Below are 27007 nucleotides of genomic sequence, written 5' to 3' on the forward strand. Positions count from 1 at the left end.
TTTCTTTCCTTATTTGGGTAATGTACAATACATGTACATTCGGGGTCCATTAAAATCTTCTTTTGCTTGTATCACAATGTGACCTTCATCAAAGACCATCAAAGGCTTTAGGTAGTTCTCAAAATTGAGCCTAAAGTTCTTTTCCTTTCTATATTTCAAGGATATATTTAAAATGACTTTATAATATAAACTTTCTCTTTTCTAAACTGTATTTATATTGCACTTCATGAATGCGTTGAAGCAGGGTGGTCCTTCAGTTACTGTAGACTGTAATAATCTGCTAATTATTGAGGGTTTGTTCTGGTGTGTTCCCAGACATTGTTTTTATGATGAAGTTTGATGGGATGGGTCCCTCTACCAGCCCACACAGAAAGGCCCTAGGAATTGTGCTCTTTAGCCATGGGGACTCAACTCTTCCCAAGAGTTCTTAGCACAGCAAAAGGCTGCCATTGAGAGTTTGGTTCCATTGCTCCTTTGCCCCTGACTCCTGTACCTTTCTTTGTTACTTATATTGCATGAATCCCAGTGCATCCTGGTCCCTCTCTTTGCTGCTCCCAAATGTATACTCATGGTCACCTCACTTTGCCCACAGCTGAGATGAATATAGGTCTATAAAAATCATGACCAAATGTAGCCATGTTTGAGCAGGGGTGCTTACTGAGAATAAAGGAATGCCAATGAAAAGAAAACCTTTAGCTTTTAAATGAATTTACAGAATAACTAAGTATTAATTAAGCCCTTGAAAGTGTCCATAGGTTCTCTATAGAAACAACATAATTTTTTTCTCTAATTTTGAACAACTATTTTTCTAGCAAAGGTTTAATTGTTTTTCTATGTTTATATTCACTAGTATTGTAATCATTTTATTTCAACTCCAGGATTTCCCTTTGTAGTAGTATAGTTTAGCAATTAAATGGGATAAAATCTTGAAATATTATTGGGCCCTCCATATGTGGTAAGAATATGTAGGGAAGAACAGTGTACTCTTTTGGTATCAGGGAGTTTACCAGCTAGTGGAGAGATGAGTAAGAAAATGGTGAATAAAATAGTGTGTGTTATTACTCTGACAAAGTCCACATCATCTACTCCCTGGATGCCCCAGGGGTTATGAGTGTAAAGAAGAAGGATGTCTAGGTTGGCCTGCGAGTTCTTCTAAGAGGAAGTAACCTTTGATTCTTGAGGAACTAGTGAGAATTAAGTTGACCAGATAGTTTAGGGCATTCCAAGAAGAAAGAACAGCATGGGGAAAGACATAGAGGAGTGAGAACGTGTAATATTTTGGGAAATTCAAGTAGCAAGGATTGCTCAAGTGATATTTAGAAGTGATATATACCTGTGGAATTTGCTGGATGATAAGGCTCAGTTTGGGCTTTACCACAAAGGCAAGCTCTCAAAATCTTTTAAGTATGAAAGTGTGATGTTCTGATATGTGTTTTGAGAGGGTTGGTGGCAGCATGGAGGACGAATTGGAGGTTAATTGGAAAAAGGATAAATTGATCAAATCGAAGAACTAGTCAAAAGTTAGTGGTTCTAAGCCTTGGTTTTAAAACCTACTTTATCTTTACTACAAAAGGTCAAACTAAAGGACCAATACCACAGAACTGTTTATTGCTGTAGTTAGAATGAGGAATGAAACTAAGTTAATAATAAATGATAGAGGCATATATTTCTCAACTCTTTATTTTGTATTCCAGTGTTAAAATAAAATTAAAAACTTAATGACTCAGGAAGAGCCCCCCTGCCAAAAATACTGGCAATTTCCTCATTCCTGATAGAAGTTTTTGATAAGATATAAAAGTGATAACCAATTTAAAATGCTGGGACCATACTAAGTAGATACAGTTGGACTGAAAATGAATTCAAAAGTACATTGGAAAGCAGATAAAAATTGCCAAATTCTATGTTAAAAAATAATTATAAAATCATCCTAGAATATACAAAGCTTATAAATACTTGCAGTAAGAGATAACGACTCTTGCAGTGATTTTGCCATTGGAAAATTGCCTTAAGCCCTAAAAAATAATGAAAAATAAATTAATGAGAAACATTTCCCGTAAGAAGATCAAGCGTATTTGGCTGAGATGAGAGAGAAAAATTAAAATGCCCATAAGAGTTGTAAAATTATGCCCTGTTTCAAAGTAACAAAGTCCTCCCCCAGAATTTTTTAAAAATAAAAGGTATTTTAAGTTATACAAGAGATGTACAATGGACATAATGTACATAAAATGTACATAAAAATTATTAGTTCTTGAAAAACCCATAATTTGAAATATATGTATTTTCAACAGATTTTTATTTGTTCAATTTACCAATTCCAAATGTTGCTGGAGAAGTCCTACCAGACCCAAACCTTTTTCTTCTTTAAACTAGTTTTCTTTACTTAAATTCTTTATTCAAGCCTACATACTTGACTCTTCTCTATACTTTATTCTTTAAAGTTATTTATGCATTCATTTGTTCTTCATTCATTCTTTTGCCCTCCTCTCTGTGAGGTGCTGTTCTAAGAACCAGGGATATCACAAAGAACCAAAAAGGCATCATTGCGCTAAGGAATTGAGGGAATGTCCATTTATCTTTCATCAACTCCTTTGCCTCAGCCATTAGCAAATTTTTATGAGGCTGTGTCTACTCTGCTCCTTTTATGTAGAGATTGGGTGGACAAAACTCATGGTGAGCTCCTCCTCCTTGGAATGAGAAAGGGCATTCACGAGTTACCTGATTAAAGTCTTGGCCATTTGTCAATATTTTAGAGTTAAACTTTTATAAGAACCCCAGGGCCTATAACTTGTATATTTGTATTCTGTTAAGACTGGCATCAGCTGCAGGAAAAAAAAAAAGTAATTTTGTCTTTATTATCTTTGTGTGTAACAATTCAGAATATTGTGCAAGATAAACTGATAAGATCTTGCATTTTGGTCCAGTATTAGGCTAAGGAGAAGCTATTTATGAAATAGGTTTGTGACCTTGGGCATACACATAATTTCTCTGGATCACAGCATCATCATCTGTGAAATTAGGGTACTGGACCAGCTTCCTGCTAATGGCCATCTTCACACAAAAGTCGATGAATCATAGGCATTCTGGAGGTTTATAAGAAAGGCAAATGGAAAATACAACCCTCATTTTAAGTTTCCTTGCCATTAAACCTGCTTTCCTGGCTGATATTTCTGAACAGGAAGTAAAGCAAGAGAGAATCAGTGACCCATCTGTGATCAAAGTTTGACACTGAGCCAGACTAGAACATCAGTTGCTATACCTTCCTGTCCCCATGGCATCCAGATCCTGGATTTCCCTAAAAATGGTAGAGAAGGACAAATGAGATGCAGGGAAATCAGAAGAGAGTGTTATGGATAATGTGAATGAAGGAAGTAGTATGGAGAATGGCTCTTAACTTTCCTATCAATATGAGATTGTTCTCAAACTATTATTCAGGGTCAGACAGGGTCAATTCTTGAATAAAAGATCCGTCTCGATACCACAGGAAGTGGTGCTGCTGCTTCAGCATGTGGCACTTCATCTACTAAAACAAAGCCCTATTTTTAAGAGTCATAAAGTTGGGGTTTGGGTTGCGGCTTCTTATATTTGCACATAGATGCTGTTGGTGAGGAAGCGGAAGTGGGAGAGATGGCAGCCCCAGCATTTTCTCCAGAATGTCCTGCCAAGTGCAGCTTTGAGTAATTACCTTCGCCTACTTACACTTCCTCAGCAATTTCCTCACATTTTGTCTCAAATCTTCAAAGCTTTTGCTCATGTGGGCTTAAAACCATGTGGATAAATGTGTTCAGATTCTTTTGTGGCAATGCCTGCAGCTAGAGATGTCTGTGGTCACTCTGCATCCTGGTCTGGATTAGTGGTTCAGAACTGAGTAACCCTGGGAAGAATGGCAGTGGAGTTCCGCTGTGACTGATTATTTGAAACATCTGTACAGTTTAAACATGGAAATACCTTATATACTTTCTAGTTCACATTTTCAGTTTTGACCAGGAAGTTGCTTGTCACTGGAAGAATCTAACTTTGAATGAATTTGCACTTCAAGAGGCTCCAAGGCACAGATGGAGTATTATTTTAGGAAGACTATGACTGTTATACCTGATGGAGAGGTATTAATAATTTGACTGGAGTTAAGAAACCTGAGTTCTGTGATCTAGTGTCAGACCACCCACAAGACTAGCTCCGTGATCATGGTCAGGTCATCCTAACTTGGGCCTTCAGTTATTCCATTCATAAAACGAAAGGATTTTTGACTGGATTCCATAAAACCATAAACTATAATTTTCTGTTCTATTTTTTAGCACAAATGCTCTGTGGAACCCAGGATATGTGTAGTGCTCTGGAAAATTCTGGGGAGCCAAATGAATGTTAAAAACTTCAATTATATGGCCTGTTATGAAGTATTAAAAATAGAGGAATGGTGTGTGTGTGTGTGTGTGTGTGTGTGTGTGTTTGCCTTAAAAGAATCTAGATAGATGCAACTGATAGGAGAATTTTCTAAAGTCTTGGTTCCATAGAAATTCTTTTCCTCATGGGGTTTGTGTTCCTCTGTTTTCTTCTCTAAGAAATGATCTTTGAGGAAAGTAAGGCTTGACTTGGATTGCTCAGCTGTGCCTAATGGTGAGTGTCTCAGGAATTGAGGGTTAGCACAATGACCTAGGGTTGGATGAGCAGGTTCCCCTTGTCATGCCAGTGATGGGGGCAGATGAACGTCATCATCATTCCTACTATAGCAGCATGCACCATTGAAACGGACCTGCCCGAGAGGAGAGGGACCGTGCAAATACTTAGGCTTCCCGTTATTGTTCTGTCCTCCCCCCAGCCCTGCGTGCAAGGAAAGACCTAAGATGCTGATGACCTAAGTATCCTGCTGCACATCAGAGAATTCTACTGATATTTTCTCCTCTTATCCTTTAATTTGACTTTTCCTTTCTAAAGGAAATTGCCTTATTTTGTCATTCATTCTGTTTCCGCTGGATTTTTTCCTGCTTGTACTGTGTCAGGGGATTGGTCAAACCTGTAATGTCCAGCTTCTTTAATTAGTATTGTTGGTTGAAAGAAAACTAAAAACAATAGTCTCCCTTTCTTTCTGGGCTGATCAAGTTCTATTTTCTAGTTCATTTTTCTTATACACATTTATTCCTGGACTGCCTGAGGTCTCATGAAGTGTTTGGATATTTTACCTTGAGTAAATCTTAAAGCATGATATTCAATGCCATTCCTGACCTGGCTCTAAAATTCCTTTTCTACTCACTTGATTTTCTACTCTGTGCTCCAGACAGCCTTGCCCATTTGCTTTTCCCTCTGGGAAGCTGCTTTCTCTTGCTTTTGCTCCTACTTGTTCCTTGGGGTGCAACCTCCCCTGCTCCATCTACCCAGCACAGCCCTCAATATGCTCTTATCCCCACTCTCCAGCTGGAAATACTTTCTTAACTTCCATACTTATTTTGTATCCTCTTTTAACCCTAATCATAATTTTTATTGCCTTGTTATTACTATCCACATGATACAGCTCTCACATTAGATTAGAAACTCTTGGAGGGCAGAAATGTCCCTGACGAATGTCTGCTGATTGAGAAAACAAATGTTTGTTCTTCAGCAAAGGCTTTGAACAATGTCTATGTGAAACATTGTTAAAATAATTACATTATTAGGACAGTTGATGAAGTTTGAATTAGGTCTATAGGTTAGATCGTAGTTTAGCATCAGTGTTAAATTTCCTCAAACAGTTGGGTTATACATAGGTGAATGTTCTTCTTTTTAGAAAATGTAAATTGAAGTATTTAGAAGTATTGCCTATGTACAAATTACTCTCAAATGGTTAAAGAATATGTATATATATTGCCTATATATATGTATGTAGATAGAGAGTGATAAAGTAAATGTGGCAGAGTGTTAGCAACTAGTGAGTCTGGATGAAGGGCACTCTGTTCTATTTTTGTAGCTTTCAAATATATTTGAAATTATTTTAAAATAAAAACTTAAGAAAATGAAATAATTAAATTTTATATGCCATCTAATCAAAGATAATCACAGAAGACTAGGAATAGAGGAACATGTATTTGTAGATGAAAAATTAACTTCTGGAAAAGTCTAGAATCCATTCATTTAATATTTTACAAATGACATTGCACAGAGCACATGATGAACTCTCCAAGTTGTGAAGCAGATCAACTCTTCTGGATAGTCAGATGTTAAATGGTTAAGGATAAATGGCAGGATAATTTGGGACAGTGCTTTGTGTGGAAAAGCAGCAGATGCACCTTAAAACACACGTATTGTGAGGTCATGCCTCTAGGGACGCAATAAGTCAAAGTGCAATTAGAAGTTGATGGGCTCTTGCCAGGAGTTCTAATGTTGAGAAAAGATTTCAGAAGCATTGGAGGTGGTTTCTTTTGTGTATAACTGATACTGAAGATACCAGCTAAATGGCGGGCACTTTTGAGAGCTATTTTGGAGTCAAAATATTTTTGGTATAGACATATTGAAATATAAGGCATATTGGATATCTATTGCTGTGTAACAAATTACCTCAAAACTTAGTGGCTTAAAACAACAAACATTTATTATACCACAGTTTATGTGGGTCAGGAATTTGGGAGAAGCTTAGTTGGTGGGTCTGGCTCAGGGTCTCATGAGGTTGTAGCTGGTATTTCATCAGGGACTACAGTCTTCTGAAGGTTTGACAGGGGCTGGAGGATCCACTCACATAGCTGTTGGCAGGAGGCCTCAGTTCCTCACTATGTCCGTCTCTCTATGGGGCTGCTTGAGTGTCTTAATGACATGGCAGCTGGCTTCCTGCAGAACGGTGATCCAAAAAGCAAGGTGGAAACTGCAACGCCTTTGATGACCTAGGTTTGGAAGTTATACTCTGTCAGTTTTGCAATATCCTATTGGTTACATAAGTCTATTCATTGTGAGAAGGGTTTACACAAGACAGAATTCATTGGAGGCCATCCGGGTAGCTGGCTACAATGATAGGGTGTAATTAGTGCTGCCAAATAATAGCTGTTGAAAAAGGGAAAGAAGGAGTGTATCTTATAAAAGGGATAAAGGGGTTTTTTTTGTTGTTGTTGGATGGGCCAAAAAAATTAGAGATCTTCATGTTGGGAAGAATAGGTAGGAGTATTACTGAGGAATATTAAATTGTAAGAGTTTAGGAAAATAAATATAATTTTATTTACTGAATTCTGGAATGAGAAGTAGTGTTTGAAGTTTTGAAGTTTGAAGTCTTTTTCTAATAAAGAAGAGATGTATTGTTTTCTCAGTAGGAGATAAAAATAGACTGAATCAAGAAAATATAACTGGGATTGAGAATGGTTTAAACCCAAAACAGCTCTCCCACTGCTCTATTTTAATTGATTTCAGGTGAAACATTTAATCTCACCCAATGAGATTATGCATGTGAGGTACGAGGTAAGCCCTCAGTGATTTCTAGTTTTTCTCCTTTTGGAAATTTTCTTTTCAAGTTTGACCTGTTTCATGAGCCTTCACTGCTCACATCGATTTTTCTATCTTCTTAAAACTCTGGCAATTCTTTCTACATTGACTCATTTGACAAATAATTATATTTTATTTATAATCTTCCTCCCTAGTAGATTTTGAACTGTCGAAGCTAGAGACCATGCTTTATAAGTCATAATACTCCCCACAGTTGCTTGCACTTAGATCCTTAGTGAGTACTGTTTGTGGACTTTTTTCCATATGTTGTAGGAGATGGATTTACAGGGATGTTGTAGAGTACTTTGCAAAGTTGATGATGAGCGGGTGACCATGGCCTCTCCAAAACTCCCCCTTAATGCCACCTCGATTACACCTGTGGGGCGGCTGGTTAAGTAGGTGAGGCTGTACCTCTATGTTACCCCAGCAGCTCTTTCAGTCTTAATACTTAATTGTGGCTGCATCCTGCTGCATTGAGACGGCCAATGGTTGTGGCCGTTCTCCATGTGGTGTGAGCCCCTAAGGGTATCTCAGTGCCTGGCAGCCTCAAGGGTTTGCCCAGTTTTTGCTTGATGTGAAGTGATCAGTGAATGCCAGAACTGATATTAAACGCCCACTTCGGGCTAATGTGTTGTGGTTTTTTTTTTGGTTGTTTATAAAATCCTTGTAAGTTTATAAAATAGGATTTGAGAATATTTTTCTTTTTTTAAATGTTAATAGCCACACTCATTTAACTTTTATTATTAGAAGCTTCCAAGGAATGCTGGGGGGCTGCCATTACAACATGATTTAGTTTGACTTAGAAGCATATCTTGGTTGCGGTATTTGATGTCAGCAAAATGATGTGAGGATCCCCAGATGAAAATAGATAGCATTGTACTGCTTCCAATGTGTAGTTATGCTTGAGTAAATTAATATGCTATTAGAATAACTAGCTTTGGGTGGTGAAAATAGAAATCAGGACAGTGCCTCAGGGATTCCTTTTATCGGTGAAGTAGTATTTCCATGGAAGTCCTCATCTGAGGTTGTTCTTGGGGCAACCAGCAAGTGTTACTCTTTTGACATCTTGACTACCCTGAAGCTGGACCTTTGATACTCTATTCACAGGTTCAGAGCTCCAGGAAGTGTACAGCACATCTGGGCAGCCTTTCTGAGTGATTCAAGGTAAAGCTAGTATATCCTTTACAGATAATGTGATAGAGTGATGAGTAGACTAGGTGACTCTTGGTATCCAGGGGGGAAATTGTGAGAATGTGGCTGTTCTTAATAAATCACTTTTCATCGAGAGAACAGTGAGAGGATTTTAGAGTAGTGAGCTTGAAAAAACAGTGGGTAAGGGCATCCAAGTTATTTCTATGTGTGCACTTAATGATTCTAGTAAGGAAATAGATTTTAGAGCCAGAAAAAATTGTCTGGAATCATTTATCCTTCTGTTGTTGAAAAAATAAATTAGCAAGTCAACGCCCCATTATTTATTTCTCCCTAACACACTTATAAAGAAACTACTCTCTGTCATCACAACTCGGACTCATCCATTGTAAGGATTTTATTCAACCTGATTGATTACTGAGGTTTTTATAGTAGAATAAGCAAAGCCTGTCTTCCCAGTAGGCAGTAAGAGTTAACTCTGCCTGCTGTGTTTCCTCTTTCTAATAGGAGCACTTTAACAATGCTAATCAGTTCTACTGATTTTCTGTTTTGATTTTTCCATAATAATTAAGTGAATGATATGGAATGCAATCAAGTTTGGCACTAGGGGGTTCATGCAAATGTCTCTATTTTTTTTTTTTTTTTTTTGCGGTACGCGGGCCTCTCACTGTTGTGGCCTCTCCCGTTGCGGAGCACAGGCTCCGGACGCGCAGGCTCAGCGGCCATGGCTCACGGGCCCAGCCGCTCCACGGCATGTGGGATCTTCCCGGACCAGGGCACGAACCCGTGTCCCCTGCATCGGCAGGCGGACTCTCAACCACTGCGCCACCAGTGAAGCCCTCTTTACTTTTTTACATTTAAAATTTTGTTAAACGTAACCACGAGGAAAATTATTTGAAGGCAAAAACTGGGTGGGTAGGGGTAGCTCAATATCCAATTTAGCGTTTTGAATATTTTCAAAATGTGTATTTCAAGGAAGCATATCACTGCTGTGTTGCCTTTTTCTTTTCAGTTGAAATAATGCTATTTTTTAAAGATTGTATTTTGTTTTCATTTGCTCTCTAAGATTATAGTGTCAGAGAAGATGGCACAGCTTAAAAGAGAAATGAGGAAGAAAAATGTTTATTGAAGTTTTTTCCTTCAGGGTAGACCCAAAGGAAAACAGGTACACACATTTACTCATCAAAACCTATAGAAGAAAGCAAATCAAAAAGGGAAAAGGTATATGAAATGCCTTACCCACTTGTTTTGATTGCCTATCAGTGACAAGACAAACAAAAGGAAGGACCACCCATGTTTCTGAATATAGGGAGATGTTGCATTTCTATACTCCTTTACAGCTCATTGGCACATTTGTGAAATGTCTTCTCTCCCTACCATGTATCAATATAACATATGAATTATTTCCTCAAATGATTTCAATCAGTTCATGTGAGTTTGCATGATCCTTTCTTCTTGATTTAGCAATTCTTTTTGCTTTGAACATTTTATACTTTAATGTAGATTATTCTAGAACTCAGTTAATTTTCTAATTTTGATTTGGAAAATGCTTTGGGAGTAAGAGACCGAGTGACATATATACAATTTTAAATATACTGATATTTTCCCTTCCATGAATGGTGCCGGCAGCTTTGCAGTGCAGTTTGATTTTTCTGTATGCTGAATTTCAGAAGCAATAAGGAAGTGACCAAATTCTGCTTTTTCTTTTTTTTCTGCCATCCCCTTAGTGAGGTTAAACCCTTCACAGGGCCAAGCATCAAGTGCAAAACAAAAAGAGATACCAAATTAACGCTAAAATTTTTACATTAAAAGAGAACACAGGGACTTCCCTGGTGGCTCAGTGGTTAAGTATCCGTCTGCCAATTCAGGAGACACGGTTCGAGCCCTGGTCCGGGAAGATCCCACATGCCGCGGAGCAACTAAGCCCATGAGCTGCAACTACTGAGCCTGTGTGCTGCAACTACTGAAGTCCATGAGCCTAGAGCCTGTGCTTCACAACAAGCAAAGCCACCGCAGTGAGAAGCCCATGCACCGCAACGAAGAGTAGCCCCCACTGGCTGCAACGAAGACCCAACGCAGCCAAAAATTAAATAAATAAATAAATTCATTTTTAAAAAAAGAGAGAGAGAACACAGCCTCTTCCTTTTTCTTGGCAGTTTGATTCATTGCTTCCAGCAATTTCCAACTTTACAGACTAAACATTTCTAACTGGGAAATGGATGGTTTGAGTCTGAGTTGGTGACTCAGGATATAAACTTTCCAATTTGGGGTAATTGTTTGTGAGTAGTTGGCAGATTACTGCTGACCAGCTCTTGTTTTGTCTTTAGGAAAGAATGAAAGTTAGGATATGTATTTCACACTTCATTGAAACAGAATACTAACCTGACATAGATAAGGCAATGAGACAGAGAGATATTTGCCATGCTTATTTATCACAACCAAAATAGAAAAGGTTTACTTTTTTTGATGGATGAGGAAAACATCACAGTATATTACATGTCCTTAACTGTGAAATGGGGAAGATAAAAATACCTACGTAAGTTACTGTACAGATTAAATAGGTAATTCACGTAAAAGGTTCAGCACTGTGCCTGGCACAGAGTAATAGGTCAGGAAATGTTAGCTGTTATTGTTTATCTGTATCATCATCATCATTACTTTGTATTTATTTCTGTTAAGTAGCATAGCTTTTTTTAAAACATTTTTATTGGAGTATAATTGCTTTACCATGGTGTGTTAGTTTCTGCTTTATAACAAAGTGAATCAGTTATACATATACACATGTTCCCATATCTCTTCCCTATGGCGTCTCCCTTCCTCCCACCCTCCCTATCCCACCCCTCTAGGTGGTCACAAAGCACTGAGCTGATCTCCCTGTGCTATGCGGCTGCTTCCCACTAGCTATCTATTCTATGTTTGGTAGTGTATATATGTCCATGCCACTCTCTCACTTTGTCACAGCTTACCCTTCCCCCTCCCCACATCCTCAAGTCCATGCTCTAGTAGGTCTGTGTCTCCATTCCTGTCTTACCCCTAGGTTCTTCATGACATTTTTTTTCCTTAGATTCCATATATATATGTTAGCGTATGGTGTTTGTTTTCCCCTTCTGTCTTACTTCACTCCGTATGACAGACTCCAGGTCCATCCACCTCACTACAAATAACTCAGTTTCGTTTCTTTCTATGGCTGAGTAATATTCCATTGTATATATGTGCCACATCTTCTTTATCCATTCATCCGATGATGGACACTGAGGTTGCTTCCGTCTCCTGGCTATTGTAAATAGAGCTGCAATGAACATTTTGGTACATGACTCTTTTTGAATTATGGTTTTCTCAGGGTATATGCCCAGTAGTGGGATTGCGGGGTCATATGGTAGTTCTCTTTGTAGTTTTTTAAGGAACCTCCATACTGTTCTCCATAGTGGCTGTATCAATTTACATTCCCACCAACAGTGCAAGAGGGTTCCCTTTTCTCCACACCCTCTCCAGCATTTATTGTTTCTAGAGTTTTTGATGATGGCCATTCTGACCCGTGTGAGATGATATCTCATTGTAGTCTTGATTTGCATTTCTCTAATGATTAGTGATGTTGAGCATCCTTTCATGTGTTTGTTGGCAATCTGTATATCTCCTTTGGAGAAATGTCTATTTAGGTCTTCTGCCCATTATTGGATTGGGTTGTTTGTTTTTTTGATATTGAGCTGCATGAGCTGCTTATAAATTTTAGAGATTAATCCTTTGTCAGTTGCTTCATTTGCAAATATTTTCTCACATTCTGAGGGTTGTCTTTTCATCTTGTTTATGGTTTCCTTTGCTGTGCAAAAGCTTTTAAGTTTCATTAGGTCCCATTTGTTTATTTTTGTTTTTATTTCCTTTTCTCTAGGAGGTGGATCAAAAAGGATCTTGCTGTGATTTATGTCATAGAGTGTTCTGCCTGTGTTTTCCTCTAAGAGTTTGACAGTTTCTGGCCTTACATTTAAGTCTTAGCATAGCTTCTTTAATTATATAATGTTAAGCTTCAGATTTTATAACTTCATGATGGTTAGCCTGTGAGAAACATCAGTAATTTGAATTAATTTATAAGCAATATTTTGGCTACTCATTTATGCTTTATATGTTGGAATTATTTCATGATGATTGAAATCTCTCAAAGATTTCACTACCTCTCATAGTGGCTTACACTATCTTTTAATTATCCTACAAATCCATGATGTTTATTCCTTATTCCAAATCAAACATTTTCTTTTGTTTTAGCCTTTGTGGATTTAGAGATAGCTAACTTGTCATAATATACTTAATATACTTGTGCTTATAACAATCTTGATTTTAAAGAACTTAATACTTCCTCATTTAATCTATTGTCTGGAATCTGAAGGATAAACTATTTCCTAAGGTTAGGTATTTGCCCATATTGTTGTTTATTATTTGTTTGTTTTAAGATAAACTTACCTTTTAAAACCACAAGAGTATCATTCTATGAATTTGGTTCCCAGACACTAAAAACTGGTAACCTCATGGTGTGGAAAATTAGTACAACTTCTCAAAATGCCAGCTCTCACCCAGAAAATAACTGCTTAGTCCCATAATCTGACCAGTTGTTACTAGTTTCACCAGTTTACCAACAGGCAGGCTAATGCCTGTTGTATTTTTTTTTTTTGGCCTCGCAGCATGTGGGATCTTAGTTTCCTGACCAGGGATTGAACCTGCGCCCCTTGCATTGGAAGCGATGAGTCTTAACCGCTGGACTGCCAGGGAAATCCTGTATCAGCTATTTCTATGTCCATTTTTATAATGATTATATAAAATCATTTTATATAGTGTGACAAACTGTTCCTCCTCACTAAGGGCCAAGTTCCCCACACCCCTGGCCCTCCCCTGCCTCCCAGGAGGAGGGCTTCTGTGCTTCCATCTCCATGAGGGGCTCACCCTCCACCCAAGGGGCCGTATCATTCATCCCTCCTCACTCTTACTCCCACATCAATCACCAAGTCCTGTCTATTTCACCTCCTGAAAAACTCCCAGAGTCACTCAGTTCCCTGCAGCCCCAGTGTTATTTCCTTATTTCAATTGCAGTTGTGTCTCATCTGACCTACCTCTAATAGTCTCCTCCTGCAGGTCCCTCACCCCCTGAAGCCAGGGATCTTTCGAATGTCACCCTGTAGCCTTTCCTAGCTCTCTGTAATCCTCGGATGAAGTTCACATACTTTGCAATGTCTTATAAAACCCATGGTGATACGCCCCATATCTTTCTCCAGCTGAGCTAGTTTGACCTCCCTAAGTGTGCCTGACCTTCCCTCACCTCCATTCCCTCTGCCTGGAACATTCTCCTCCCTCTTCTTCTGTCTCCTTTGCAGGCCTAACTCTTCTGAAGATATATTGCTAATAGTTTTTCCTTTTTGGTCTTTCTTCCTCTCGATAGTAATACCAGGTTCATTTTTTCTAACACTGACCGCCAAACACCTTTACACTTTTTTCTGTACACCTATGTAGAAACCTCTATAAAACAGCTGTTTTTTTCTCTGTTCAGCAGATGGGGAGACAGAAGCACTAAATATAAGAAATGTAAATCATGATTATTAAATTATAAAGATCTTGATGGGCAGGGACAGAAACTAGATGTGTGTTTTTTGTCCAGTGTTTGCATGGTGCCTAGGATAGAGTGGGCATTCATTGTATATTGAATGAATTATTGAATGACTCTCAGTTTAAGCCTGAGGTGCCTCTCTCTTGAGTCAATGGAGCTTCTGTTTCATTATTATCCTCTAGGACAAATGAGGCCAGATTCCTCTGTGTGCCCTCTTCTTCCAGAAGGGAAATATGCCTGATGAGAGAATCTGGAAGACTGTGTTGCTCTGAGCTGTTTGGGTAAATTCTTTTAATGTTAGCTGGCATGGATGAGAAGGTCTCTTGTTATGGTGGCAATTAATGATGATTTGCACTTTTTAGTAATTTACAAAATGGTGGCCATCCTGACAACATAAGAAATCTCTCTCTCTCCTGGACCATGAAAGCTGGTGACCCATCTTAAATCCAAGACTTGTTATGCATGTTTCAGCCCTAGTAACAACTGGTACTGAATAGTTGATGTACTCAGAAGAATTCTGTTTAGGTCATTTTAACGCATCTTTAATTTGGATTTTTTTTCTTGTAGGTTGTTCTTCAGAAACAATGGGTATTTCTTTGAACTCATGCCTGGGCTTTATCTGTATACTGTTATGCCACTGGATCAGGACAGCATCATCTCTGAACCTTGAAGACCCTAATGTGTGTAGCCACTGGGAAAGGTAAAGGTTTTGAAAGTAGTCTGAGAAATAATTTCTGATAGATTCCTTTATATACTGTCATTTTCAGTACCATATATAAAATTAGAATTTGAGAAGAGATTATAAAATTACTTATATGTAAACATCATTAGTTATATGTAATAATAATAATTAGTATAATTCACCTTGGTCTTAGAGAATATACATTATATGAAGAAAACTTGATATACTGATTCTAACACAGGTGCAGCTGCAAGACCAAGAAAACATTAATAGATCAATTAAAATGACCTCCCTATGGTCTTCTCCCTGCTCTGTATCTATTTGCAATAATTTGGTGGAACTGGACTTATCCATGGGAACCAATGAGGGAGCAGTGGAAGACAGTGTGGAATAATATCCTAGAGTGTTGAAATGAATGGCATAAAAAATTGTGCAGTAGGTGGCCTGAAAGGGAGACATGATTTCTGGAGGAACTGGCAAGTCTTCATGGAAGTATTGTCCCCTGAGATGTCTTTGAAGACCTGAATAAGACGAGTAGATGGCAGTGATTGGGTGGGGTTCTAGGATGGAAGGTAGTTTGAAACCAGTGCCATGCAGACCACTAAGGGCTGTGCCCAGTAAAACTAGAGTCAGTACAGGATTGAGGAGGGCAAGATTGAATAGATTATGTGAAAGCAGATGATGTGATTTGCAGTAGGAAATACAGAGGAAGTACAAAATAATAGGTCATCTTATAGTCCCTTTTGGAACACAGAAATAGCACAAACCATTTAGTGATACTACAGTGCAGTCAAATGCAGTTTACTGTGCTCTCATGTGCTACTTGCATTCCTAGGAAAGTGTGTATCTTTATCCGAAATTAACATTGCACTTGCAAGTTTTTCAAGCAAATAGAGGTGTCAAGTACTAGAGATTAATACATAATTGTAATAGCTGTAAGTTCAATGACATCAAACTCTTCATCTCTTTTTCCTGTTACCCTCAGCATCATGATGAGTACACCACAGAGTAAATATTCTAATCGCTGTGTCACCCACTGGTGGGATGCACAAAGCTCAGAGTCTTTCAAGTACAGCAGCTGTATTATTCTAGGGGCACACTGGTTCCTCACTCATAGCGTTATTTTTCGGTGAGGGCTTATCCCCATCTCCATTGGCAGTATTATATTCAGGGTAACAAAAACATATTTTCCTGATCGATCAATAGAGTTATATAGCCTTATGAAACTTTAAGCTGTAGAGGAAATATGTATGTGTAATAAAGTTCTATATATTTGTGCTATTAACTATGTTATATAGAATTTAAGGGAAGGGACCTCCTATTAATTATCTTTATAATTTTCATAGAACCACTCATAAAACATTTTACCAACAAAGTACATAATAAATATGATTAATAATAATGAATTGATGAATACATGAATAAGAACATATCAAATTTAGAAGAGGGAGGGTCCATTGGTTGAAGTTTTTGGAGGATTATAGCTTTGGAATGGGAGGAAAAATCAAATTTGTTAGGTACTGTGAGATAAGAATCAAGAGATCTTGGTAATACATTAACTATGGATGTGAAAGAGGCAGAAAAGGCTGAGATTTAGAACCTGCTGTGAAAGAGTGGAAGTGTCACTGCACATATGGAAAAATAAAAAGAAGAGAGCTGATTTGACAGGGAAGAGATTATTGTGGTTTTATCATGTTGTATTGATATGATCAGTTTGAAATATGGGCCTAGATGAATGTTTAACTTTTCATTTAAACAAAACATTAAAAAGATATTTCCCCCAGTTTTTTTTTTTTTTTTTTAATTGGCTGTGTTGGGTGTCTGTTGCTGCACGCGGGCTTTCTCTAGTTGCCGCGAGCAGGGTCTACTCTTTGTTGCTGGCTTCTCTTGTTGCGGAGCATAGGCTCTAGGAGCGCAGGTTTCAGTAGTTGTGGCTCGAGGGCTCTAGAACGCAGGCTCAGTAGTTGTGGCGTACGGGCTTAGTTGCTCCACGGCATGTGGGATCTTCCCAGACCAGGGCTCGAACCTGTGTCCCCTGCATTGGCAGGCGGATTCTTAACCACTGCGCCACCAGGGAAGCCCTCCCCTCCCCTCCGCTCCCCTCCCCTCCCCTCCCCCCCAGTTTGTTTTGATATTGTCCTAACTTATAATCGTCATGGACAAAAAGGCCTTATGAAATATAAGAAAGAGTATCGGCTTAGCACTATTTTTTTCACTTAAGAAGTCCAATGATCTTGGATGAGTCTCTTAACATCATCCAATTCAAAGATTTATTGTGAAACTTGCATCAAATAATGTATGAAAGATGTTTTGTAAAATAAAAAGTGCTGGATGAATGTAAAAAAAAAAGAAAAGAGAAATATGGGGCTGAAAGTGTTTGGGAATATAGATTTGGGAGTCTCCAGCATGATGAGAGAACAGATGAGCTCTCTGAGGGAAAGGCTACAAAGAGAAAAGAATCCAAGACTTCAGGTAATCCAGCACCCACTCAAATGTACACATTTTGTCCTGATTTCTTGCTCAATATTTAACCATACTTACCAATACATAATTGCATTGTTCTGTTCACCATTTTAAATTCCCAATGTCTAAAACACTGCCTTGCATATGGCATGTGCTTAGTGAATAATTGTTGAGGAGTAAACTCACCTTCTGGTAAGAAAGGAAATGACTAAATATGAACATGAGTAGTGGGGGTGGGGAGGGGGGGAGAGATAGAGAAGGGGCACATTAATCTCTAAACCTAATATAATTCCACTGTTGTACAGGTGATTAGAGTAACCACTAAAATACTCACTAATGGGGAAGAAATTCAGTGTGGAAAAATAAGAAAATGATGGAGATATTTTTCCTGTGTATATTTTTCCTATAAACTGCTAAGAAGAAAAATTGACAACTACAATTTTCTTATTGATAAATTTTCTGCTATAAGGCTAGATAATGATTCTTTGAAGAAAGGTTAAAAAAAGTGGAATTGTTTTGGCAAGAATGGAGAAAAGGAGCATAAGTTAAAATGATCAAATAAAGGTGCAGCTGACAGGTTCTCCTGTATTTTCAAAAACTGAAGTGAGCTTGAATTGAAACAGGGAGAGGAAGATTAGCTTCAAGGACAAAATTCCTGGTAGTGGGGCCAAGTAGTGCTCATTGTAGGTTTTCTTTAGACTAAAACCCACCTGTCACCATTGGTTCCAAGCCATGCAGTCACCTGCAGCCTTGCTTCTCAGAGTGTGGTCTGTGGAGCTGCAGCGGCAGGAACCTCATCTGGGAGCTTGTTGGAAATGCAGACTCTCAGTTCCCTCCCCAGACCTACTGAATCATTTATTTTCAAATAAAAGTATGCCTCATTTTAATGCAGCAATTGTGATTCTTAGAAGCTATACATGAAAGGAAATGAAGGAAAATTAAATCATTTAAAATACACAAGAGATGCTTGTTATTAAAGGAATTCTACACAGCATACTTTTGGAAAATGAATAACTCCATGAATCATCTGTTCCTTCTCCCCATCTCCTTTCCCTGTTGTGTGAGTTTAAGTATTTGCATATAATGGGGTTTCTTCTAAAGAAGGCACAAATGAAGAGAAGTCTTTCTCTGCCCAACCCCTTGGGGGTGGGACACAGGAGTGGTAATAATTGAAGCTGCATTCCTGAAGCGAGCAGAGATAAGAAATGATAATTATTACCGTATTTGATTAAAGTAACAAGATAACTTAGGCAGATGAAATGTAATTAACCACTTTGGAATGTGTCCAAGTGATGATGGCTCCCCCCCCCTCCCCCGTGTTCTTTGACCTTAAATTAAATCTTGTTGGGGTTCCTCCCTGGACAATACTTAATAGTTTAAAATCACAGTGATGATATGTTTTCAGTGTGTTTGAGAAGATTAAACAAACAAGCAGGAGATAAAGGATTTTGCATCTTGATGCTGAAAATAGTGTAGAATTGGGAACAGATTCCTTTTATACCACAGTTTGCAACTCACTATCTGCTTTAGAAGCTTTCAGTATTCTATAACATCTGAGAGGGGACAGAGGTACAGGATGCTGTCTGGGGGTCTTGGTGTTAGTACCAGCTCTAGACCGACCACTAGCAATCGAGAAGTTTGCTTCCCATTCTGTGACTTTAAGAGCAGCTGCAGATGAACAGGGAGGTGTGGACTATCAAGAGGTACTAATTATGTTCAAACAGCAGCGCTAAGGACCAGAGGAAGTCATCCAGTTCTCAGAGACATTTCCCTTCATGATGCGGGCACACAGCTTCCAGAAAGTGGCCCCTTGAAAAGTGACAACAACTTAATTGTCTAATGATAGGTGGGTATTGAGCAAATTAGGTGTAGTCGTGAGTATTTGGTAGTCATAATTTGAGGACTATTTACTAACATGGAAAAATGCTTATGATAGTCTTAAATTTAAAAAATAGCTTTAAAATTATGTGTATAGCATGAGTATGAAAATGTAAAAACAAAAAGATGAAACTATAACTAAAAACTAAAAACCTTAGGGATGGTAAAAGAAGTACAGCAAAATGCTATGTGTGGTTAGGTAAGAGTTATACAATTCTCTCCCTCTTCTTAAAGATTTGTTTTCCAAATTTTCTAGTGTGATTATAATATCATTAAAAGTGAAAGTAAAAAAGAGAGATTGTTTAGAAAAGAAAAAGAATGTATGAAAAAGAACAGAAAAGAAATTTGGGTTGAAAAGGCTGAGAACACTTCTCCCGTAAACTTAAGTGGAAGCCTCAGTAGCTGATCAATGTGAAAAGGAATTTATATTCGGTCTGTTCTTCATTGAGTTTGAGACTGAATAATTCTAATGAGAAGTGTCAAGACTGAAGAGAAATGCTCAACCATAGTGAATTTTACACTTCGATTTTCCCCAAAGTCTATATATTTCTCTATTAAAGTAAGAGCAGGTTATTTTTAGCATTTACATGCTGGCCTCTCTTGAGAGCCCTTTGAGGGCAGGAATTGCATAGAATTTATTCAAAAACATTTGTTGAATTGGAATCCTTAATGGTTTGATTATCCTTTTGTAGAGAAGAACTTTTTTATATCCTAAAAGCAGAGAAGCATCCTGCAAATTAAGCTATTGGTGAGCAGCAAATGTCCAGAAGAGGAAACTCATGTACTTTAACATTTTCTCTTATTGAAGAAACCTTCCTGGCTGCTAGAAATTAGTGAAAACACGTTTCACGTTTGCTTGTGGAGTCAGCTCCCCCATGACATCCAATGGCATGTGTTTGGCCAGGGTCCCTTAGTTGATTATCACTTTTGCTCTCCAAGGCATTCAGATCTTAACACTTAACATGGCCTGTGAAATTTTGTGGGAATACTGCATCAGGCCTAGTTCTAACAAACCAATTTAGTTCAGCTAAATTAGTACTATAGAGCCTGGTAGATTACATTTTTTTCACCCAAGCAGCATTAATTTAGGGTGGTTTCTTTTTCATTCCCATAGCACATGTGGAAAGTTGTTCTTTTTTGCTCATGGGAATGTAGGACTGCCTAGATGGTAGTTCCACACACAGAGGACATTCATTCGCTTTGCTCTCCACTAGAAATGGAATGGAGAAATAATGCTGCAGGCCTTTACAAGCTGCTGGATAGGGAGGGAAAAGAATTGGCGAGCAAGTCTTAGAAATTGCAACAACCTGAACCTCAGGACACTGCTAGGGGTCTGAAGAAAATCTGAAGAGCTTCATGTGATATTTCATTCCAAGAACATTTATATTTTAACGCAGGCCTCTTGCTTTACCCCAAAGGAGTTATATCAGAGATGTAGGCAATGGCATAGTTGACGCTCATCTGAACCTGTTCCTGCAGGTGTTGTCTGCTGGAGTGGAAGGAAGTAGTCATCTGAAATGTATGTTAGAAATGCAGAATGCCAAGTAAGAAGGGATCTCCAAGAACATCTCTGAACCCCTGGTTTTATGCTGTGATTGTCAAAACCAAGGGAAGTGAGGTTACCTGCTGAAGGTCAGCCAGGTGCTCAGTGTCAGATCAGGATGATAACCCTGCCTTCTTCTAATCCAGTGATCTTTTCACTAGGACTTAGTGCATCTGCCTCAGGTTTGTGGAGGATCCCTAAATTTACCTAGAAATCAAGTGGCAATGTCCCAAAGAATCAAGTACAAACAGTATGGATAGTGTGATTAATTCATGGATGTCTTATAATGACTGAGAGAGACCACTTGGAGAAAGAAATTGGTCTGTTTGTGAGGCCAATACTGCTTAGCTTTTCAAATTAGAAGTTTCTGCTCTCTATCTAACCTGAATTCTTCAGACTGAAATTTTATCCTCATTCCTTCCGTACCTTCTGTAGTTGACAGTTCCTATTAATGAACTTGGGCTATTGATCTACACCAAGTGAGTCCATGATTGAGGCCCATTTTGTTGTTGTCATTGTTGTTAGCATGAATTAAAGATTTTCGTGGAAATCTTTAAAGAGACTGTTAAAGAAAATAGAATAAATTGTTTTGAAAACAAGATTCTCCAGATTTTCCTGTAGGCAAGAAATCTGAGCTCTTGAGCATGTAATAGGCTGCTTTGAAATGAAGAAATATAGGATTGAACATTGAATATTCTTTATATTTCATGGGTGTTTTTCAGCCACATTCTTAGGCCCATAGGAGTGCATGCTTTTACTCTAACAAGAAGCTGTTAGTGAAAATATGTTAGAAAACAGACTGTTTAAGTAGCAGCAGATTGTTCGTATGATTATTTCAGGCTAACTATCTCAGCCATATGTTTAGAATTAGGTTTAAAGACTTCTTTGTAGCTTCTATGTAGAGGTTGTATATATTCTTCCATTGCCTAAGAAGTAGGGCAGGCACAAGAAAGAAAATTATTACAAGTTCCAACCGGAGAAACATAGTCTTTCTGATTTTCCAAAATCAGTAGCAAAATGTACTTGTCTTTTTGCTGATTACCCTTATTATTTGCATGAGGCCTAGATTGAAAACAATTTGTGAAAGGTCTTGATATCCCTGGACCCCGGGGGAGGGGATGCAATTAAATACAGAAAAATATGTGATGATACGTTTTTAAATTTAGGAATATCAGAGTTTTGGGTGAATAGTAAATGAGATTTTTTTGAACTGTATAGCATGAACTCGTCTTTAAAATATATAATTAATATTGGATCTTTTAGGGTTCTAGTACAAATAGAAACCTGAAAAACCTGAAGATTCTCTGTTAAAGGTCAGTTGCAAAGGAGTTGCAAAGGTCTGTTAAAGGAGTTGCAAGTGGAGATAATTTAGCCAATGACTGTTTTTTGGTACACAGCCTATCAGTAATGTAAGAAAGAGAAATACTGATTCCTTCTCTTTTCTTTTCAGCTACTCTGTGACTGTGCAAGAGTCATACCCACATCCCTTTGATCAAATTTACTACACTAGCTGCACTGACATTCTGAACTGGTTTAAATGCACGCGGCACAGGTAATGGAAGCTCAGATGTATTTATGTGTTTGGCAAACTGGGAAGGAGTCTGATATGAGATATCTCGAGTTAAGTGAAGTAGGAAAGTCATGAAACTTGATTCCTTGAAATAAAGTGTAGGTTGGCTTAAATGGACAATCAGTGTATTCTTAGCAAATTAGTGAGTTAGCATAATATTGGTCAAAACATATATCCCATGTTTCTTCTTAATTATTTTGGAGTACTTTGCTTTTTATACCTTTATTATATTTAATAGCTTTTTGTATTAAAATATAAAGTCTTGATTTCTAATCAAATTGCAGGTCCAATAAAGTAACAATGTGATTTTTTCCCCTTTCTATAGAATCAGTTATCGGACCGCCTATCGACATGGAGAAAAAACTATGTATAGGCGCAAATCCCAGTGTTGTCCTGGATTTTATGAGAGCAGGGAAATGTGTGTCCGTAAGTAAGACTTGCATCCCTTGGAGGTTCATTTGTTTTTTGCAGTGTTGGTTTGCATTTAAGGGAGGCTGAAACAGAGGCCTGGGGAGATGGGGCATCTTGGATCATTCCCTTTCATTCACTCCTGCTTTCTTGGCCTGTGTAAGGAGGGAAGCATTAACTGTGTCCCTCTGTCCTATGAAAAATCTCCAAATGAATGTCACTTGAGGAGAAAGATGATTCAAGGCTGGATGCTGTGATGTTCATTACAGTCCTTCAATAAATGTCTGTTTGGAAATTGGTCAGGGAGTCACTGAACTTAGGTCACAGAAGAGAACAGAGATATAACCTTCCTGCAGCAGCTCAACAGAGTCCCGAGTCAACTTCTGAGAGGCCAGCATGTTCTTTTCTGGTACATAGAATGATACACCTACTAAAAGTAGAGGAACTTTAGCAATAAGAAATGACTGTAAGTCTGGGTTACAAAGTAGACCTTCTTTTTTCATTGTCATTTCTCTCCTCCCTCCCCTCCCCATCTCACCAATTCATTTTGCGATTTTTTTAAACATCTTCATTGGAGTATAATTGCCTTACAGTGTTGTGTTAGTTTCTGCTGTATAACAAAGTGAATCAGCTATATGTATACATATATCCCCATATCCCCTCCCTCTTGCGTCTCCCTCCCACCCTCCCTATCCCATCCCTCTAGGTGGTCACAAAGCACAGAGATGATCTCCCTGTGTTATGCAGCTGTATCCCACTAGCTAGCTATTTTACATTTGGTAGTGTATATATGTCCATGCCACTCTCTCACTTCATCCCAGCTTACCCTTCCCCCTCCCTGTGTCTTCAAGTCCATTCTCTACATCTTTGAGATATCTTAAGAGAAGTTTGATGTTTTATGATACACTTTAGGAAATCCTAGAATATCATGTGACATGCAGTTTGCAGTTGGAGTTTCTTACCATTGTGTGTAGGACACTTAGAAGAGAGCAATAAAAACAATTTTATTCAAATATTTTGGCTCAACACAAAGTTAGAGGAACACCTTTGCTTTCTGAGCTGAGATGCTGGTGTTGAATAGCGTAGAGAGAGACAAAGTTCTGCTCTAATTTGGAGGCACTAGGAGTGACTGGACACATCACTGGGCTTAAAACTCTGCAGAGCTGAGTGATAGCACTGGCTTAGCCACCAATCATCTGGGTGGCCCTGGATAAACCATTTATAACTCTCTGAGGCTAATTTGCTCTCAAGCAGCAAGGGGGCTTGGACTAGTGTATGTGTCATCTTCCTTCCAATCCCTGGAGTCTATTCTTTATTTATATAGACAGGGGTGATTTCTCAAATTTTTATTCAAAACCAAGGTTATACATAATAAATGTTCATTGAAGAGAAATTATAAAATGTAACTAAGTGAAAAGAAGAAAATACAAATATGTTGTGAATGTCTTTCCTGGTCAGTAAATGAACTTCTCTAACGTTTAACAAAAGTCAGTATGTTATTGCATTATAGATGTTTATTTGACTGATCTCAACTCTTGAATATTTACATGATTTCCAAGTTTTAACTATTATGGACTGCTTTAGAAGACATCATTGTGGTTAAATCTTTGTTCATATCCATAATTAATAGGTAAGGATAACTTCCTAGTAGTAGAAGTGCTGGGTCAGAGGCATACACATATTTCTAAGATGTTTGGTGTTTTTCCAGTTTATACCACCACCAGCAGTATAGAATGTCTTTTTGCTTATACCCTGTGGCAATTTTCCCTTTGCTATTTTTTTTCTTTATTTGCACGTGTTTGATTAATAATGATGCTGAATAAAAAAATTACATGTTTATAATCAAACATCTTAGAGAATAATCATAAAGTGATCTCTTTGGCCCAGGCTGATGGGAAATTTTCAAAGGAAAGCCCTGAATACACAGAGTGAAGAGTGGGGAGGCTTCGCTGGTTGGGCTGGCCACTTTACAGAAGCTTCGGGGTGACATTATCTTGGTGCAATTACCCGAGTTCAAACTTACAAATACAATTCTCAGCACACTGAGAAAATAGTTCTGTCTCCCAGGATTCTCTTCTGTTAACCCAGGTCATAGGAATCATCTATAAAGCTGGGATGCTAATTCATTGTTACACAGAACCTGGAGAGGTGCTTACAGTCTTCTGGTCATACCTTTTCTCCTTGAAGGTCTGGCATGTGAGAAACTAGATTTTACTGGCAGCTGATGTGGGGAGTGTGGTTCCGAGGAAGGTCAGTTAGAGAGAAAATTTTTACTGCTTCGTGGTTCCAGCTTTCCATAGCCCAACACCACCATAATTTCATTCAGTAGTGCAGCCTGCCTCAGAAAGCAAGGCGATCCCACAGCACCATCACACCTGGTAAAAATTATTGCCGTCATATGATGGTAAAGATAACTCTTCCTTGATCTCACACAAGACAGGTTGCAAGGTGTCCTCCTGACTGCTTGGATGGACATCTCTAGAATTTGCCTCTAAAATTCTCCTTTTCTAAGCCTTCTTGGCTGACCAACTAGTAGTTCCTGGAGACCGAAATATTTTTTCTTTAGATATGTTAATATATTTAATCAGCTTACTGTCTAGTCTCAGAGGCCTGGAAGCTATTTGATCTCTTTAAGGGTATTTTGCATCTCTCTACTCTGATGTCTTGATTCCACAGCTTAACCCCAGAGGACAATCATGCTTCCCTGATTTCCTTGTTCTTGGGGATGCCACTGGTAAATCTTCTGTTCTCTCAACAGCTGACACTAGTGAGGCACCCTTGTGGATAGAGAAGGAAGAGAGAACACATGATTCTTTGTTCTGCTTTCATAATCTTTTTTTCAACCAGGTTTTGCTGCCAGGCACCTAGCACAGTCACCATTTTAACTGTTTCCAGCAAGTTATCAAAAGGAATTGAAACACAGGAATTGGTAATAATTTTAGTTTAATTTTGGTAATCGGTTTACCTAGAAGGCAAAAAAAGGATGGTTTCACATAACCACCTGTATTAGAAAAATAGTTTCTTTTAGGTATCTGGGGTATCTCCCCTGGAGAGTAAGTTCCATCCTTCCATCCCTCCCCACCCCTGCTGCATCCTGCGCAAGATTATGCATCTCTGCTAAACTCTCAGGCTGTGCAGAAGCTGCTGGTCCACAGAGTACACTTTGGGTAACAAGGGTCTGTGTTCAGAAGACAGACATGTACCATCAGGCAGGAAACGCCAAAATGGAGAGTTCAGGGAATAACGTGGTTAGAAGCCTTTCCTAAGAATTTGGTCGGAAAAAAAGAATGAATTGGAAAATCCTCCAAGGAGAAAATATTACTAGACATGAAGATGTCTATGAGTCCTTCATGAGGTTTTAACCTGCTCATAAAATTAATTAAGCTTGTAAGTGTATTCATTTTTCAGAGTTACTGTTATTGCCTAATTGTGTGTTTCATTGCTTTTGTAAAAACTGGAATGTCATTTATTTACTTTCTTGACTTTCAAAAAAAATTGAAATAGAGTTGTCATACACTATCATGTTAGTTTCAGGTTACTACATAGTGATTTGACATTTGTATATATGAAGAAATTATCTCCAGGATAAGCCTAGTAACTATGTGTCCCCATACAAAGTTATTACAACATCATTGACCATATTCCTTATGCTGTATATTACTTACATACCTGTGATTTATTTATTTTATAACTGGAGAGTTTTACTTCTTAATCACCTTCACCTATTTCACCCCCACCCCCTCCTCCCAGAAACCACTCATTTGTTCTTTGTATCTATGATTCTGTTTTCATTTTATTTTGTTTTTAGATTCCACATATAATTGACATCATACAGTATTTGTCTTTTCTGTCTGACTTATTTTGCTTAGCATAATACCCTCTATTCATTTTGTTGCAAATGGCAAGATTTCATTCTCTTTTATGGCTGAATAGTATTCCACTATATATGTATATCACATCTTCTTTATCCATTTATCCATTGATGGACACTAGATTGTTTCCACATGTTGGCCTTTGTAAATAATGCTGCAGTGAGCATGGGGTGGCAGATATCCTTTTGTGTTAATGTTTTGTTTCCTTCAGATAAATATGCAGAAGTGGAATTGCTAGATCACATTGTAGTTCTATTTTGAATTTTCTGAGGAACCTCCATATTTCCATAGTGGCTGTACTAATTTATGTTCCCACCAGCATTGCTTTTCTCCACATCCTTGCAAACACTGTTATATCTTGTTTTTTTGATGATAGCTATTCTAACAGATGTGAGGTGATGTCTCATTGTGGTTTTGATATGCA

The 27007-nt window shown here is 38.2% G+C and overlaps 1 protein-coding gene across 10 annotated transcripts in view; it reads left to right on the forward strand.

Moving 5' to 3' along the window:
• The window catches only part of MEGF10 (multiple EGF like domains 10), a 376760-nt gene that overhangs the window by 239595 nt on the left and 110158 nt on the right, over window positions 1-27007 (forward strand). For 9 of the 10 annotated variants that reach the window (XM_067031512.1, XM_067031510.1, XM_067031511.1 and 6 more), the window contains 3 exons: window positions 14735-14867; window positions 22184-22285; window positions 22629-22729. In XM_067031512.1, the coding sequence (XP_066887613.1) occupies window positions 14752-14867; window positions 22184-22285; window positions 22629-22729 (319 nt within the window). In that variant the 5' untranslated portion in view covers window positions 14735-14751. Of the gene's footprint in view, window positions 1-3984; window positions 4101-14734; window positions 14868-22183; window positions 22286-22628; window positions 22730-27007 lie in introns of all 10 variants that reach the window. The other variant, XM_067031513.1, reaches the window with a different exon arrangement.

This window comes from Kogia breviceps, chromosome 4 (genome assembly GCF_026419965.1).
Source record: "Kogia breviceps isolate mKogBre1 chromosome 4, mKogBre1 haplotype 1, whole genome shotgun sequence".
Classification (NCBI taxonomy): Eukaryota; Metazoa; Chordata; class Mammalia; order Artiodactyla; family Physeteridae; genus Kogia; species Kogia breviceps.